Source organism: Nerophis lumbriciformis, linkage group LG24 (genome assembly GCF_033978685.3).
Source record: "Nerophis lumbriciformis linkage group LG24, RoL_Nlum_v2.1, whole genome shotgun sequence".
NCBI lineage: Eukaryota > Metazoa > Chordata > Actinopteri > Syngnathiformes > Syngnathidae > Nerophis > Nerophis lumbriciformis.
The window spans coordinates 20,367,711-20,386,561 of NC_084571.2; the positions used below are offsets into that span (position 1 = coordinate 20,367,711).

At 36.4% G+C, this 18,851-nt stretch overlaps 1 protein-coding gene across 3 annotated transcripts in view; it reads left to right on the top strand.

Annotated features, from left to right (window-relative positions):
• LOC133620351 (uncharacterized) overlaps positions 1 to 18,851 on the top strand; it is a 244,253-nt gene that overhangs the window by 186,151 nt on the left and 39,251 nt on the right. For all 3 annotated transcript variants that reach the window (XM_061981793.1, XM_061981792.1, XM_061981794.1), the window contains 7 exons: positions 170 to 223; positions 302 to 355; positions 8,931 to 9,038; positions 9,110 to 9,163; positions 10,754 to 10,861; positions 10,930 to 10,983; positions 14,658 to 14,711. In XM_061981793.1, the coding sequence (XP_061837777.1) occupies positions 170 to 223; positions 302 to 355; positions 8,931 to 9,038; positions 9,110 to 9,163; positions 10,754 to 10,861; positions 10,930 to 10,983; positions 14,658 to 14,711 (486 nt within the window). The remainder of the gene's footprint in view (positions 1 to 169; positions 224 to 301; positions 356 to 8,930; positions 9,039 to 9,109; positions 9,164 to 10,753; positions 10,862 to 10,929; positions 10,984 to 14,657; positions 14,712 to 18,851) is intronic.

Consider the following 18,851-nt stretch of genomic DNA (forward strand, 5'->3'; position numbering starts at 1 on the left):
TGCATGTCATGGACCATTATGACTAAGTTAGCATGCTAACAACTTAGTGTGTTGTGGTATAATAGTTATTATTAGCATGAAACATTCCAATAGAAATATACATGTGTGTTGTATTGCATGGGGAACTACAGCAGTTCATTACAATTGTGATGATACATGTGTTTTGCAGGGTGACATGGGTGCACCTGGCAACAAAGGAGAGCAGGGTTTACCCGGCCAGAGGGTAACAATTGTTTATATTGTTAAACAGGCGGGGCGAGTTAGTCCCACCTCACCTATTTGACAATATGTTGTCCATAAGGGGGAACAAGGCATGGATGTGGAGCCTGGACCAAGTGGACCTGATGGTATTAAGGTACCGTGTTTTTCGGATTATAAATCGCTCCAGAGTATAAATCGCACCGGCCGAAAATGCATAATAAAGAAGGAAAAAAAACATATATAAGTCGCACTAGAGTATAAGTCACATTTTTGGGGGAAATTTATTTGATAAAACCCAACACCAAGAATAGACATTTGAAAGGCATTTTAAAATGAATAAAGAATAGTGAACAACAGGCTGAATAAGTGTACGTTATATGACGCATAAATAACCAACTGAGAACGTGCTGATATACATCTAGTCTCTTACGTGAATGAGATAAATAATATTATTTGATATTTTACGGTAATGTGTAAATAATTTCACACATAAATCGCTCCAGAGTATAAGTCGCACCCCCGGCCAAACTATGAAAAAAACTGCGACTTTTAATCCGAAAATTACGGTAATATGCATAAAAGGGAAATGGATCATAATTGACCCCGCATTCTTTTTTGATTCTACAAAGTGTTGGCTTGGCTTCATTCAGTTCAAGAAACATGTGAGAGGGAACTAAATGAATCCTAAATTGTAGCTTCTATTGTCATGACAGCACATGCCAGCTCTTGGAAGTAGACTGTGGTCAAAACAAACTTCTTCTTCAAGGGCCACAATGCTGCTGCAGTAAGACAAGATGGGATCAGATCAGATCTTTCCATCAGGAGTTGAAGAGCAACATGACAATCATCAGTACACTGGTGACCACCTGTTGCTAATCTTCACAAACACACTTAGCTTCCTGGCCTTTTTCTTCGCTTAAAGTTTAGTCCTTGCAGACATTTGGTTGAATATTTCATTTGAATTTAATTCCAGAAATGTTTGTTAAAAATAATTAATATTTGTTCATGTTTGCATTTGGATTATTTCAAGATGTGTAGCGAAGACTGCCTTTATTTACTTATTTGTGCCAAGAAGCTCTCTGTGAGAGAAATACTTACATTGGAAGTCAAATGCTCAGAGTAGAAAACAATTTTGTCTGCATTTTCGTACAAATTAGCACCAAAATAACTAGTTAATTAAGCAGTTAGCTAAGTTACATACTAACTAGGTTACTGGCTTCGCAGCAGGGATGCATGATCATTGGAACCAATGCCGATAAACCATAGTTTTCAGACCTTTACATAAAAATAACCAATATTTATCTGTGTGTGTGTGTGTATATATATATATATATACACACATTTATCTGTGTGTATATATATACACACACACATACATATATATATATATATATATATATATATGTATGTATATATACACACATATAAACACACACATATATAAATATATACTCACGTATATATATATATATATATATATATATATATATATATATGTATATATGTATATATATATATATATATATATGTATATATATATATATATATATATATATACATACACACGTATATATATATATACACACATATATACACACACACATATATATATATATATATATATATATATATATATATATATATATATATATATATATATATATATATATATATATATCAGTGACGTGTGGTGAGGTTGATGGCTGGTGAGGCACTGACTTCATCACAGTCAGATATACAAACATATGAACCCTAAAGAGTATCTTATTCACCATTTGATTGGCAGCAGTTAATGGGTTATGTTTAAAAGCTCATACCAGCATTCTTCCCTGCTTGGCACTCAGCATCAAGGGTTGGAATTGGGGGTTAAATCACCAAAAATGATTCCCAGGCGCGGCGCCGCTGCTGCCCACTGCTCCCCTCACCTCCCAGGGGGTGATCAAGGGGATGGGTCAAATGCAGAGGACAAATTTCATTACACCTAGTGTGTGTGTGACAATCATTGGTACTTTAACTTAACTTTAACTTTACACATACAAACTGTAGCACACAAAAAAGCACATTTAATAAAAAAAAAACGTTATTATGGTCTTACCTTTACTTAGAAATTAAGTCCATGCACCGCAACTAAAGCCCTCACTTAAACTTTCCACGTGCAAGATTGAATCTATTTAAAAAAGTGTAACCGAGGGTTTATAAATGTCGCCTATACTGTATGAAACTACAAAATAACAAGCACGGAGGCTCCAGTTTACACAAGGACCACTTTATTTACCTTCTTTCAAAAACCTCCGCAACGTGACATCACTTCCGCTCTTAGCGCCTTCAAAATAAGAGCTCAAGGCATATACTGTACAACAGCGCATAACAGGAACTTAACATCACAAAGAGGAAAGCCCATGAAAATAGGTTACAAAAGTTATTTAATAAGAAGCCAAAAAGTGCAAAAACAATAATGTTTGTGTTGGAGGAGTTGTGAATTAGGTACACCTGCAGTCTGCAGGTGTATCTGCACAGCAGGCCAGCAGTTAGCCGAGTCATTGCGCAATCCATGTTGCGGCACTGAGTGACGTGCCTCAACTGGCTGCTGTTCACCGCACCGTCTCTTCTCATTATTTGAACGGCAAATGTGAAAATTCAGCGATTTTGAATAAAAATAATCTAAAACTGGTGAAGTTAAATGGAAAATAACTTTATAGTATAATCACTGGATATATATAACAATTTAATTATTTTTTTTGTCCCTGCAGTCATTCACAACTCCTCCAACACCAACATTATTGTTTTTGCACTTTTTGGCTTCTTATGAAATAATTTTTTTAAATAGATTCAATCTTGCATGTGGAAAGTTTAAGTGTGGGCTTTAGTTGATATAACAATTCTACGGCGGGGGTGCAGGAAGCGAGCCTCAGCCAGTGCGTCTTTTGCAGCCGTTTTATGATCGCTCAGCACAAGAAATACGTTACACACATACAGTTGTTGACAAAATACACTGTACATTATATACCTCAGCTAACTAAACTATGGAAATGTATAATATAGTTTATATAGCAATACATTCTCACTGCACAGCAGGCCAGCAGTTAGCCGAGTCATTGCGCAATCCATGTTGCGGCACTGAGTGACGTGCCTCAACTGGCTGCTGTTCACCGTACCGTCTCTTCTCAGTATTTGAACGGCAAATGTGAAAATTCAGCGATTTTGAATAAAAATAATCTAAAACTGGTGAAGTTAAATGGAAAATAACTTTATAGTATAATCACTGGATACATATAACAATTTAATTTATTTTTTTTCTTTTTACTTTTTTTTTCTTTCCATGATGGCAGGTGAGGCCCCGCCTCACCTGCCTCTAGTGACTGCACGTCACTGGATTGCAGTACCATTTCTGGCCAGATTATCACATATGGCTCCTTTAAAACTTACCATGTTATTAATAGTGACGTGCTAGAGGCAGGTGAGGCGGGGCCTCACCTGCCTCTAGTGACTGCACGTCACTGATATATATATATATATATATATATATATATATATATATATATATATATATACACACACTACGGCTGAAACAACTAATTGATTATAAAAATAGTTGGCGATTAATTTAGTCATCGATTCTTTGGCTCTATGCTATGCGCATGCGCAGAGGCAATTTTATTTTTATTTTATTCATTTATTTATTTATTTTTTTTATTTTTTTTAAATAAACCTTTATTTATAAACTGCAACATGTACAAACAGCTGGGAAACAATAATTAAAATAAGTATGGTGCCAGTATGCTGTTTTTTTTTCAATAAAATACTGGAATGGATAGAAATGTAGTTTGTCTCTTTTATCCGATTATTAATCGATTAATCGAAGTAATAATCGACAAATTAATCGATTATCAAATTAATCGTTAGTTGCAGCCCTAATATATATATATATATATATATATATATATATATATATATATATATAAATACATGTACATATACACATTCATACAGTACATGTGTACATACATATATACACATACATATATATATTTATATACACATATACATACATACATATACAGTATATACATATTCATACACACACAAATACTACATGTACAGTATATACATACACACATAAAAACTGCATACATATTTATATTTACACCCAAGATTTTGTGAGAAGAAAATAATTGTACACACCAAAATTTCGACACTACCAAAAATATACAAATCCATAGTAGAGATGAGGATAATGTTCACTGATATTTTTATACCTACCGGTAACAATTTTTTAGGTACAAATATACTTCTTACTCTAATTCTGACCCATGCAAACACTTTGAATCATCGCGGAGAACAAAAACAATTTGGAACATAATGATATTTCACATTTTTAATGATTTCATTGATAGAAAACAAGCAAATCCAATCTTCTGAACATTTCTGAAAACAAACAATGTGTCGAATACAACATCTAGAAATGAGTGTTATAGAATCAAGCTAATACCATTGTGCATTACAGTTAGCAACAACACAGTAACAAGTGGAGTCAGGTTCCTTGTTGTTCATTGACAAAAAATAAATAAAGTATATTTTTCCATGACAGTAACAAAATAGTGCAACATATTTCCATAGAAAGGCGACATTAATTGTATAACAATAAAAAATCAGGGTTACATTTTGTTCCACTAAGAAATCCTAAAAGGTAAGTAACTAAAGCCTGTGCCACCAGATTACCCATGAAGTTAATATAAACAATGACTCATTCTGTCAGCAACGCCTTTTCCTTCAAACTGTTCCCTCTTATCAAACATTTTCTCCTCAGTCCTGAGGCTTTACGTTTGCTGCGGTCGCCGCTAATAACCCTACCGTACATCTTCACAATGGTGAATTTTAGAGTGAGTCTACTGACAGCGGCCACGAATATTAACACTTGCTACGATATGAACTGGTTTGTGCAACTTCTGCAGACACACCCGCCTTCAAAATTAGCCACGCGCTCAGTATCACTGCGTCTTTGATGGCTGCGCCCCCTGACTAGCCAGATAGCTCGGAATTTACAGTAAGGACCACGCTTACATCCTGTGGACATTAGTATTATTGGCCAATACACGTCACTGGTACTTGTGTACAATTGTCTCTGTGTGTGATAGGGTTGTACCGTATACTGATGCTAGTAAAGTACCGGTATATTTCTTACAAGTACCATTATCACTGGAGGACGAGGAATAGCTAAACATGCTTCACTACACACCCTAGGAGGATACAATAGCTGACCAGCGTCACAATGTAAACAAACGCCATGGGTGGACCTACACCTGACATCCACTGTAACGATACCAAGTTCAAGAGCGTATCTAGTCAATACTACTATGATTACATCGATATTTTTTAGCATCACAAAATCTTTTTTCCTTTTTTTTTAAATTCTTATGTTTATAAACTCAGGAAATATGTCCCTGGACTTTGAATATAACCAATGTATGATCCTGTAACTACTTGGTATCGGATGGATACCTAAATGTGTGGTATCATCCAAAACTAATGTAAAGTATCAAAGAAGAGAATTATAAGTGATTAATACATTTTAACAGAAGTGTAGATAGAACATGTTAAAACAGAAAATAAGCAGATATTAACAGTAAATGAACAAGTCGATTAATAATAATTGTTTACAGTTTGTCCCTCGTAATATAGACAAAATAATAGGTAGATAAATGACACAATATGTTACTGCATACGTCAGCAGACTAATTAGGAGTCTTTGTTTGTTTACTTACTATTAAAAGACAAGTTGTCTAGTATGTTCACTATTTTATTTAAGGACTAAATTACAATAATAAACATATGTTTCATGTACACTAAGATGTTTTGTTCAAATAAAGACAATAATGACATTTTTTGTGGTCCCCTTTATTTAGAAAGGCATCGAAAAGTATCGAAATACATTTTTGTACCGGTACCAAAATAATGGTCTCGGGACAACCCTAGTGTGTGATGTCATGTGCAGCTGACATGCTAACTCATTTCAGTTTAAGCTAAACTCAAGCAACATGTAGACCTACTTCTTAAGCTTGCAACCATTCTTCTTCCTTTGTTCCATTCAGATAGCAGACAGATGACAAATAACAGACAGGAAGTAAAAAAGATCTGACACACATGAATAAAGTTCTACCAAGTCCTGACCTCACTCTTTCATCAAAGTGTCGACATGTCCCAGCAAGGCACCATAAACAACATCCTACAGTCCCAACTTTACACCACAACATTGCTATTTATATACACCAATCACACACAACATTGCTATACCTATTCTCCAATCGCACACAACATTGCTATTTCCATTCGCCAATCACACACAACATTGCTATTTCCATTTGCCAATCACACACAACATTGCCATTTCTATTCGCCAATCACACACAACATTGCTATTTCCATTCGCCAATCACACACAACACTGCTATTTCTATTCGCCAATCACACACAACATTGCCATTTCTATTCGCCAATCACACAAAACATTGCTATTTCTATTCGCCAATCACACACAACATTGCCATTTCCATTCGCCAACCACACACACACAACACTGCTATTTCTATTCGCCAATCACACACAACATTGCTATTTCCATTCGCCAATCACACACCACATTGCTATTTCTATTCGCCAATCACACAACATTGCTATTTCTATTCGTCAATCACACACAACACTGCTATTTCTGTTCGCCAATCACACACAACATTGCTATTTCCATTCCCCAATCACACACAACATTGCTATTTCCATTCGCCAATCACACACAACATTGCTATTTCCATTCGCCAATCACACACGACATTGCTATTTCTATTTACCAACCACACACAACATTGCTATTTCTATTCGCCAATCACACACAACATTACTATTTCTATTCGCCAATCACACACAACATTTCTATTTCCATTCGCCAATCACACACCACATTGCTATTTCTATTCGCCAATCACACAACATTGCTATTTCTATTCGTCAATCACACACAACACTGCTATTTCTGTTCGCCAATCACACACAACATTGCTATTTCTATTCGTCAATCACACACAACACTGCTATTTCTGTTCGCCAATCACACACAACACTGCTATTTCCATTCGCCAATCACACACAACATTTCTATTTCCATTCGCCAATCACACACAACATTGCTATTTCTATTCGCCAATCACACACAACATTGCTATTTCTTTTTGCCAATCACACACAACATTGCTATTTCTTTCGCCAATCAGACACAACATTACTATTTCTACTCGCCAATCACACACAACATTGCTATTTCTATTTGCCAATCACACACAACATTGCTATTTCTATTCGCCAATCAGACACAACATTGCTATTTCTTCTCGCCAATCACACACAACACTGCTATTTCCATTCGCCAATCACACACAACATTGCTATTTCTACTCGCCAATCACACACAACATTGCTATTTCTATTCGCCAATCACACACAACATTGCTATTTCTACTCGCCAATCACACAAAACATTGCTATTTCTATTTGCCAATCACACACGCCGTAAATTCAAGATGGCCGCCTACCTACGTATAGTGGCCACGTTTGCCGTTTCCCGTGAGTGGTCGTTACAGACCAGTGCTTCTCAATTATTTTCTGTAACAACTTTTCTCGGACCCTCCGCGACTATAAATGGTATCAATTGTCGATAAAATTGTTGTAAGTACACCTCTGCATAACACTAAATCCTTATTAACATTAAAGAATGAGCAAGTTTTGTAGAGCACAGTTTTTCAAAGTGGGGTTTGAAGCGTGATACTGATAAAGCATTTTTCCTAGGGCCCCAAGCGCTCCATACTGGCATTGCACCGCACCGCAACCCCACTATTTGGAGAAGAACTGCTATAGACACGGTAACCTGGTGACTAGTGAGCTCACTAGCTAGTCAGCTAAGAGCAAACAAAACAAATAATTTCTCTCGATAAGGTAAACAACTATGTACATTATTATTTACAAACCCTAATTGTCTCCAAGCGGTGTCTGTAACACGGCAGTAAAATGGCTGAACAAACAAAACAGAAGTCATCATCAAGCTAGCTCTCCAATCAGCTTAACAGACGATACGCTGACGTTTTCACGAATTTACTGAGGAATCTGTGAAACTGAAACAATACAAAAAGAATGCCGTTATAAGATAATAATACTAACACAAACACTCATAAACGTGTTAGCATATCAGCTGATGCTAATGACGCTAGCTTTATTAGAATGTGAAAGCACGTACATTTATGAATGAAAACACTCCTACAGACATCACACATGGGACGCTTTAGTAAGTAAGAATTGATTTAGTTATATTGTAAAACTTACAAAGGTTGCTTGGAGTGATGAATAGGGAACCTATACGAGTAGTAACGCTATGGACGGCCGGAAGACTGAACAGCAATTTGACTTCCGGTTGAAAGGACTAAATGGAAGGACACTCTCCACAAACGACAACACACCCTATCAGTGTGTCTGCTGCGTTTTTTATGAACTATTTGATTTATGAAAAATCCATAAGTTAGCTGTGGGGTTCAAAGCGTAGGGTAAAAAGTTTAGTCCAGAATTGACGGTAATTAAAAGGTGTGTAATATTTGTTTTCTGTTTATCAGCTTTAAGGCCTCCGTCTTTATAGAAGTTCTTCCATTTGTCCACAGTAAATCTCCCTATTTGTACCATGGTCTCCTCAGGGTGAAAAGGGGGACGCTGGTCTGGAAGGTTCCCAAGGAGAAGCGGGTGAAGTGGGCCAGAAAGGAGAGGAAGGACCCTGTGGGCCTCCAGGTCTGTCAGGAGTGAGGGTGAGTCCTCCACCACCTTGGTCTCATGAAAGGTCTCCTTTGGTCCACTGGCGCTTGTAATCCTTTGACAGGGTCAAGAGGGTAAAGCAGGAACTTTGGGCCAAGGAGGAAAACCAGGAGACAAGGTTTGTCTGTCCTCGTTCTTTGTGCTCTCCCTGGTCCAGGTCATGGAGAAAACTGTACAAATATTAGGGGTGTGACTCTTTGGGTACCTAACAATTCGATTCGATTCTGGACTCGACACAATTCTCGATTGCCGCAATTTGTTATGATAACTATAAGGAAACTTTTTCCAAACTGGTTAGAGGTTAGAACAGGTCCTTCTGGTTTCATGAAGATGGCCTAAAAAACTATTTTTACGAACCAAAATATATATATTTTTTAAATGAAGAATCGATTAAGAATCCCAATGAATAAGAATCGCGATTCGGCTGCAAATTGATTCTTTGGCGCACCCCTAACTAGTGTTGTCCTGATACCAATATTTTGGTACCTGTACCAAATTGTATTTTTGGTACTTTGATACTTTTTTTTAAATAAAGGGGACCACAAAAAAATGTCTTTATTGTCTTTATTGTAGCAAAAAATCTTAGTGTACATGAAACATATGTTTATTATTGTAATTTAGTCCTTAAATAAAATAGTGAACATACTAGACAACTTGTCTTTTAGTAGTAAGTAAACAAACAAAGACTCCTAATTAGTCTGCTGACGTATGCAGTAACATATTGTGTCATTTATCTACCTATTATTTTGTCTACATTATGAGGGAGAAATTGTAAAAATTGATTATTAATCGACTTGTTCATTTACTGTTAATATCTGCTTATTTTCTATTTTAACATGTTCTATCTACACTTCTGTTAAAATGTAATAATCACTTATTCTTCTCTTCTTTGATACTTTACATTAGTTTTGGATGATACCACACATTTAGGTATCGATGCGATACCAAGTAGTTACAGGATCATACATTGGTCATATTCAAAGTCCTCATGTGTCCAGGGACGTATTTACTGACTTTATAAACATAATATGAATTTTACAAAAATGAAAAATGATTTTGTGATGCTAAAAACTATCGATGTAATCATAGTAGTATCGACTAGATACACTCTTGCGTTTGGTATCATTACAATGGATGTCATGTGTAGATCCACTGTTTACATTGTGACGCCAGTGAGCTATTGTATCCTCCTAGGGTGTGTAGTGAAGCATGTTTAGCTATTCCTCGTTCTCCAGTGATAATAGTACTTGTAAGAAACTTTTACTTTATTTGTCGCCATGGAGGCCAGGATTAGTGATTAGCGACTGCGGATGGATGTTAGCTGCTAGCTAGCTAGCCATGTCTTAAAGCACCTCTTCCTGAGGGTGTTTTAGTGTTATAACTTCACCTTTATCTTTACTTTTTACACCAAAATGCGTCCATTCTCCCTTTTCTGTCTACACACTGTGTCTGATTGTAAGTACTTTGTGTGTGTGCGCTGCCGAACATGCTCCTCTGCTCGTAAAACCAGCAATGTCACGACGTGATGACGACAGGTGGGCAGGAGGGTGGGGGACCGGTACTTTTTAGAGGCAGTATAACACCGATTATGATTCATTAGTATCGCGGTACTGTACGAGTGAGTACCGGTATACCGTACAACCATACCCCTAACAAATAACATGACGGCCACTGAATAAAAACATTGTTGTTGATTGCATCTCACCAGGGGGCCAAAGGTCACCAAGGTCACCTGGGAGAGAGTGGACCAGCGGGCGAGCAGGGGCCGTCAGGGTGTGTTGGACTGAAGGGAGCAAGAGGAACCATGGGACCGCTGGTAAGACATCTTTCAGCTCTAGAGCCAGTTTGGACTTCACTGTCCTAAATGTGGAATTATGTCTCCAGGGTGCTCCTGGAAGAATGGGCCCACTGGGAAACCCGGGGATATCGGGCTATGAGGTAACCACAACTGCAGCACATTTTCAAAGGGAATCTTCTCCAGTGGGGCAACTCAAATAAAATCATTATCATCGACCAACACGTTTTTTTATCGGCACAATTTAGTGGAGTGTTTCTTAACCATGGTCCGTATGGTACTCAGTTGTAATACACTTTGCCACCACTTGTGGCAGTAATGACAATATTAAACAGACAGAAGAAGTCTGGAGCTAAAGTCAGAGAAATTTCTTAAGCGCAAAGAAATATGACTAAAATGGTGAAGCTGTATTTTAATTTGCACTTAAATAGTTTACTTAAGAAACATATATTATTGTTATTTATTAATAATTTAGTTGAATGTATTCATTTTAGCATTGCGTAATTGTATATCAATTCATTTCCCTTTTTTTGCAGTATATTAGGTTAGTATTTATTTTTCTAATCAGCCTGACCTAAGCCTTGATAAAAATAATCTCTGTGATAAACACATGCTTTCATATCATTTTACAAGGTTTAGCCTGTTAAACTGTAAGTATGTTGGATATAATTATTGAATGCCATTAAAACCAAGAGGTAGATCACTAATTCAGTGTTAAAATTTGTAGTGGAAAAATTAGACCCCGGTTAAGAACCACTCGTTTCTTCATACATTCATGTGCAACTTCTTCTTCATTTCTTTTCCAATAAATGATTTGCTGAAATAGTTGTCATGTTTATGACATCACCCAAAAATATATAATATCAAATTACCTAATTGAATAAATGATTTATTATTTTAGTACTATTGCTATTTATATCAACTATAATAATATTCAATATAAATTATAATATTAAATAATGTCAACAATAATAATAATAAATATGTTAAACATGTTTAAAATGTTCAATGTTTTTTTTTATGTCTTTGGCATCTAAAATAGAAATGAAAAACATAAAAAAAAAATCTAACTTAACATTTTTAGATGCTTATTCCTAAATGTATTTTTTATTTCATTTATATTTACCCCAGGGAATTGTAATAGTTGTGCAGACATGTTTTGGACCTAATCAACAGTTATTTTCCATGCAGAATAAATTACACATACCGTATTTTTCGGACTATAAGTCAATGTTTTTTTCATAGTTTGGCCGGGGGTGCGGCGTATACTCCGGAGCGACTCATGTGTGAAATTATTAACATATTACCGTAAAATATCAAATAATATCATTTATCTCACTCGCGTGAGCGACGAAGAAAATGTCCACAATCGTCACACACACACGTCAGTAATCGTCACTCACATGCCAACCAATAAGAATTCGGCGGGGGCGGGTCATGGCAGAAGTGCATTGTGGGTCATGAGATACTAACTGCTATATGTTATACACTACTGCCGGAGCTATTAAAATGGATCACATCAACATTGGCGGTAACTTATAAAAACTGAGAAGGACTTAGCTTAATGGTTTCAAATTATCCAATGCATCTTGGAAAATGATTAAAAGTCATACTTGCCGACCCTCCCGGATTTTCCGGGAGACTCCCGAAATTCAGCGCCTCTCCCGAAAACCTCCCGGGACAAATTTTCTCCCGAAATTCAGGCGGAGCTGGAGGCCACGCCCCCTCCAGCTCCATGCGGACCTGAGTCCGCTTTCCCACAATATAAAGAACGTCTACAGTAAAGCAGTCTGTCTGCCGTAAACAGCAATGTTGTGACACTCTTAAACAGGACAATACTGCCATCTAGTGCATTTGATGAAAGCACTTTTGTGCGTGCCACACAGCAATGCATAATCAGAGAGGGTGTTCAGCATGGTTAGAAAGATAGTGACAGAGAATAGAACAAGGATGGACAATTCAACCCTTAACTCAACAATGAGTAGATGAGTGTTATGTGTGTGTATATGTGTAAATAAATGAACACTGAAATTCAAGTATTTCTTTTATTTATATATATATATATATATATATATATATATATATATATATATATATATATATATATATATATATATATATATATATATAGCTAGAATTCACTGAAAGTCAATTATTTCTTATATATATATATATATATATATATATATATATATATATATATATATATATATATATATATATATGAAATACTTGACTTGGTGAATTCTAGCTGTAAATATACTCCTCCCCTCTTAACCACGCCCCCAACCACGCCCCCGCCCCAGCCACGCACCCCCCACCTCCCGAAATTGGAGGTCTCAAGGTTGGCAAGTATGTTAAAAGTACAAAAGCCCTTAAATTGATATCTTTAAGGGAAAAAAATTTAAGTGATTCAAATTAGCCCTTTTTTGTCTTTTTGAATTGTATCATATTGTTTATTATTATTATTTATTATTATTTTTAATACTCTATTTGTATTTGCTTTTATTTTTCTCTTGACATGTTTTGTTAGTCATAATTTGCTCAAAATTGTTGAATATGTTGAAAGTGCCTTGACTTTTATGTATTTTGTGGACATATGTTTGTTGTTCAATAAAAATAAAATAAATATTCAATTTAAAAAAAATAATAAAATTAAAAAAAGTGCATTAGTTGCGCACCGTGGAAGTCATAATTTGTTCAAAATTGTTGAATATGTTGAAAGTGCCTTGACTTTTATCTACATTGTGGATATATGTTTGTTGTTCAATAAAAAAAAAAAAAAAAACTAATAAAAAAAAAAAAAGTGCATTAGTGGCGCACCGTGGGAGTCAGAATTTGTTCAAAATTGTTGAATATGTTGAAAGTGCCTTGACTTTCATCTACATTGTGGATATATGTTTTTTATTCAATAAAAAAAAATATATATAAATAAATTTAAATAAAAAAATAAATAAAAAAGTGCATTAGTGGCGCACCGTGGGAGTCATAATTTATTCAAAATTGTTGAATATGTTGAAAGTGCCTTGACTTTTATCTACATTGTGGATATATGTTTTTTATTAAATAATACAAATTTAAAAAAAAAAAAATTAAAATTAAATTAAATTTGCATGTCCTCCCCGTGACTGCGTGGGTTCCCTCCGGGTACTCCGGCTTCCTCCCACCTCCAAAGACATGCACCTGGGGATAAGTTGATTGGCAACACTAAATTGGCCCTAGTGTGTGAATGTGAGTGTGAATGTTGTCTGTCTATCTGTGTTGGCCCTGCGATGAGGTGGCGACTTGTCCAGGGTGTACCCCGCCTTCCGCCCGATTGTAGCTGAGATAGGCTCCAGCGCCCCCCGCGACCCCAAAGGGAATAAGCGGTAGAAAATGGATGGATGGATAAATTTAAAAAAAAGTGCATTAGTGGCGCACCGTGGGAGTCATAATTTGTTCAAAATTGTTGAATATGTTGAAAGTGCCTTGAATTGTATCTACATTGTGGATATATGTTTTATATTCAATTAAAAAAAATAATAATAAAAATAAAAATAAATAATAAATAATAAAATAAAATAAAAAGTGCATGTGTGGCGCACCAGTGGCAATGACGCAGCAAGGAGGGGCTAAGAATAGGTTTGCTGTCTTTCAATATTTGACATTTGCTATGCGAAATGGGGCCCCTCACGGATGGCGGGGTCTTACGCACAGCATGTGCAGACAGCCCTACACCTCATTTTGCTTTAACTACCCCTAGAATTAAAAATTCAACAGAAATGATGAAGTTGTGCTGAAATGATGACTGTTTGAGTCTGAGTTGTTCTTGTCATAGGGTCACAAAGGACTGCAAGGCTCCCAAGGACCACCTGGACCTAAGGGTGAAAAGGTACGTTGAGACCTTTTCGTGTTCCTAATTGAGTTTGTCTCGCTGTTTGTCCATTCCTGTTTGGGTTCCTAATTGAGTTTGTCTCGCTGTTTGTCCATTCTTGTTTGGGGACGCCAACTAAGGCGCGTGTATTTGTCATTGTGTTGTTGAAATGTGCAACCAACTTCAACTGAGAGTACAAACTTCCTGTTTACTGGGAAGAATGCAGGACTACACAAGAAACCAGATAATAGTCCACAGCTAATTTGCGGGAAGATATTTGGGCCATCTGGCGTTTTTTTTATACGATTGCATTGTTTACTAATCTTGATCATTTGAGCCTGCAAGCCCAGCATGCAACAGATCAAATAACTACATCTGTCAGACTTAATCCTTCAGGTGTCAGTCTGTCCTGGCCTCTTGCAGAGGTTTTGTCTTTGCATTGTTTGGTTTGACACGTGTGGAACACATGACTGGTAAAGACCTTCACATGTCTGCTATTAAGTCTTTCATCTAATAAAGACATTGACTCATCACTGTGGGTTTTAGCGCTTGGAATGATGAAATCACCTGTACTATGAAATACAAAACCTAAAACCAGTATATTCAATTGAATAGACTACAAAGACAAGATACTTAACGTTCAAACTGGTAGATATTAAACATTCATACTGGTAAACTTTGTTATTTTGTACAAATATTAACTAATTTGAAATTTGATGCCTGCAACATGTTTCAAAAAAGCTGGCACAAGTGGCAACAAAGACTGAGAAAGTTAAGGTATGCTAATCACACACTGGACATACATACACATACACACATACATATACATATATATATATATATATATATATATATATATATATATATATATATATATATATATATATATATATATATATATATATATATATATGTGTGTGTGTATATATATTTATATATATATGCATATATATATGTCTTAATAAGGTTATCCAAAAAATAGTGCTCGATACCGTGGTAGAGCGCAATATATGTATGTGTGGGAAAAAAAATCACAAGACTACTTCATCTCTACAGGCCTGTTTCATGAGGGGTTCCCTCAATCATCAGGAGATTTTAATAGAAGCATTCACATACCATGGTTTATATAGGGCACAGAGTGGGTAGGTACAGGCTGGCGTAGGGGCGTGGTGATTGGCTCATGTGTTACCTAGGAGGTGTTTCCGTCTGTGACGGCATGCTGATACAATTTCGCTGCGCTTGTTGAGGGATGACAGGTCTGGACGGTATATAATAAACAGTTTCTCTTTCAAGCATAGGTTGCATCTTTTATTACCACTATTGTAAGGTGTGCTGGATGCAATAATTTGCCATGTTATTGAATATTCAACATTATTGTCTTTGAGGTCCCAAATGTGTTTGCTGAGTTCTGTGGTATTCCGCAGGTTTTGGTTCCTGAAAGAAGCCTTGTGATTGTTCCATCTGGTTTTAAACTCTCCCTCGGTTAATCCTACATATGTGTCGGATGTGTTTCCTAGCGTGGGTTCATAGGTGAGGGCAGGGCCGGCCCGTGGCATAGGCCGTATAGGCAAATGCTAAGGGCGCCGTCCATCAGGGGGCGCCACGCAAGTGCCACAAATGTTGGAGAGAAAAAAAAAAAAAAAGAGAAAAAAAGGTGGTACTATTATTTCTAAATACAAAAAATAATCCCACGTTAATTAAAATGCAAAGTAAAGCCTATTTAATAGAAATATTATTTGTTACAACACATGATGTCAAAACGGCCAAAACTGTCAGGTGCCCAAGGAAGAAAAAAGAGAAAAGAAGAGGAGGAGAAACGAGAAAAGACAGAGGTAGCAAGTAGGTAACGTTAGCCTACATGAAATTATTTGTCTGTTACAGAATGTGATAGTAACCTGGCTTTTTAGCATTAAGCTAATGTTACATGAGTCGGCAATTGCTAATCAATAAATAGCTAGTTCTGTTTTAACGTCGGGTTAATATTGTGGAGGGGGCTAAATTGTTATGGAAAATAATAATGTAACGTTAGGTAATTACAGTACTCCCACCTACATTCCTCTGGGACATCTGTATTAGATATTTTAAGCAGGTGTTTTTTGTTTACATTGTTATTGCCTTCTGGTTAGCTAATGTTTGCCCTGCAGGTAATAGTCACTTTTCCACCCCTTTATATATTAAGTATAGTTGTAAGTAAAAAAAAAAAAAGGTCAAAGACAAAGCTATTCGGTTTCTTGTGAGTATATACACTTCACTGCCGATGTGTGTGTGTGTGGGGGGGGGATTGGTTAGGGCCGGGCCTGGGTGAGGGTGAACCCACGCTAGGAAACCAACCAAAAAAGAGCAGAAAACGAAACAACATTATCTGGTACAACCCCCCATACAGCAAAAAGGTCTCAACTAATATTGGCCACAAATTCCTCACTCTGATCGACAAACACTTCCCCAAAGGCAACACCCTAAGAAAAGTATTCAACAAGAACAACATTATATTGAGCTACAGCTGTATGAACAATATACGACAAATTATCTCAAACCACAACAAAACAATTGCAAATGAGCCGTCTGCCCCCGGACAGAGCGACTCCAAAATCAACTAAGGCTGCAACTGCCGCAAGAAACCTGATTGCCCTCTCAACGGGGGTGCTTGCAAACATCAGTTGTTTACCAATCAAAGGTAACACGCAAGGACATTAACACATCCGACACATATGTAGGATTAACCGAGGGAGAGTTTAAAACCAGATGGAACAATCACAAGGCTTCTTTCAGGAACCAAAACCTGCGGAATACTACAGAACTCAGCAAACACATTTGAGACCTCAAAGACAATAATGTTGAATATTCAATAACATGGCAAATTCTTGCATCCAGCACACCTTACTATAGTGGTAATAAAAGATGCAACCTATGCTTGAAAGAGAAACTGTTTATTATATACCGTCCAGACCTGTCATCCCTCAACAAGCGCAGCGAAATTGTATCAGCATGCCGTCACAGACGGAAACACCTCCTAGGTAACACATGAGCCAATCACCACGCCCCTACGCCAGCCTGTACCTACCCACTCTGTGCCCTATATAAACCATGGTATGTGAATGCTTCTATTAAAATCTCCTGATGATTGAGGGAACCCCTCATGAAACAGGCCTGTAGAGATGAAGTAGTCTTGTGATTTTTTTTCCCACACATACATATATACATATATATATATATATATATATATATATATATATATATATATATATATATATATATATATATATACATACATATGCATACATAAATATATATAAACATACATATGCATACACACACACACACACACACATATGTGTATATATATATATATATATATATATATATATATATATATATATATATATATATATATATATATATGTATGTATGTATGTATGTACAAACCCCGTTTCCATATGAGTTGGGAAGATGTGTTAGATGTAAATATAAACGGAATACAATGATTTGCAAATCATTTTCAACCCATATTCAGTGAATATGCTACAAAGACAACATATTTGATGTTCAAACTGATGAACTTTTTTTTTTTGCAAATAATCATTAACTTTAGAATTTGATGCCAGCAACACGTGACAAAGAAGTTGGGAAAGGTGGCAATAAATACTGATAAAGATGAGGAATGCTCATCAAACACTTATTTGGAACATCCCACAAGTGTGCTGGCTAATTGGAAACAGGTGGGTGCCATGATTGGGTATAAAAATAGCTTCCCAAAAAATGCTCAGTCTTTCACAAGAAAAGATTGGGCGAGGTACACCCCTTTGTCCACAACTGCGTGAGCAAATAGTCAAACAGTTTAAGAACAACGTTTCTTAAAGTGCAATTGCAAGAAATTTAGGGATTTCAACATCTACGGTCCATAATATCATCAAAAGGTTCAGAGAATCTGGAGAAATCACGCCACGTAAGCGGCATGGCCGGAAACCAACATTGAATGACCGTGACCTTCGATCCCTCAGACGGCACTGTATCAAAAACCGACATCAATCTCTAAAGGATATCACCACATGGGCTCAGGAACACTTCAGAAAACCACTGTCACTAAATACAGTTTGTCGCTACATCTGTAAGTGCAAGTTAAAGCTCTACTATGCAAAGCAAAAGCCATTTATCAACAAC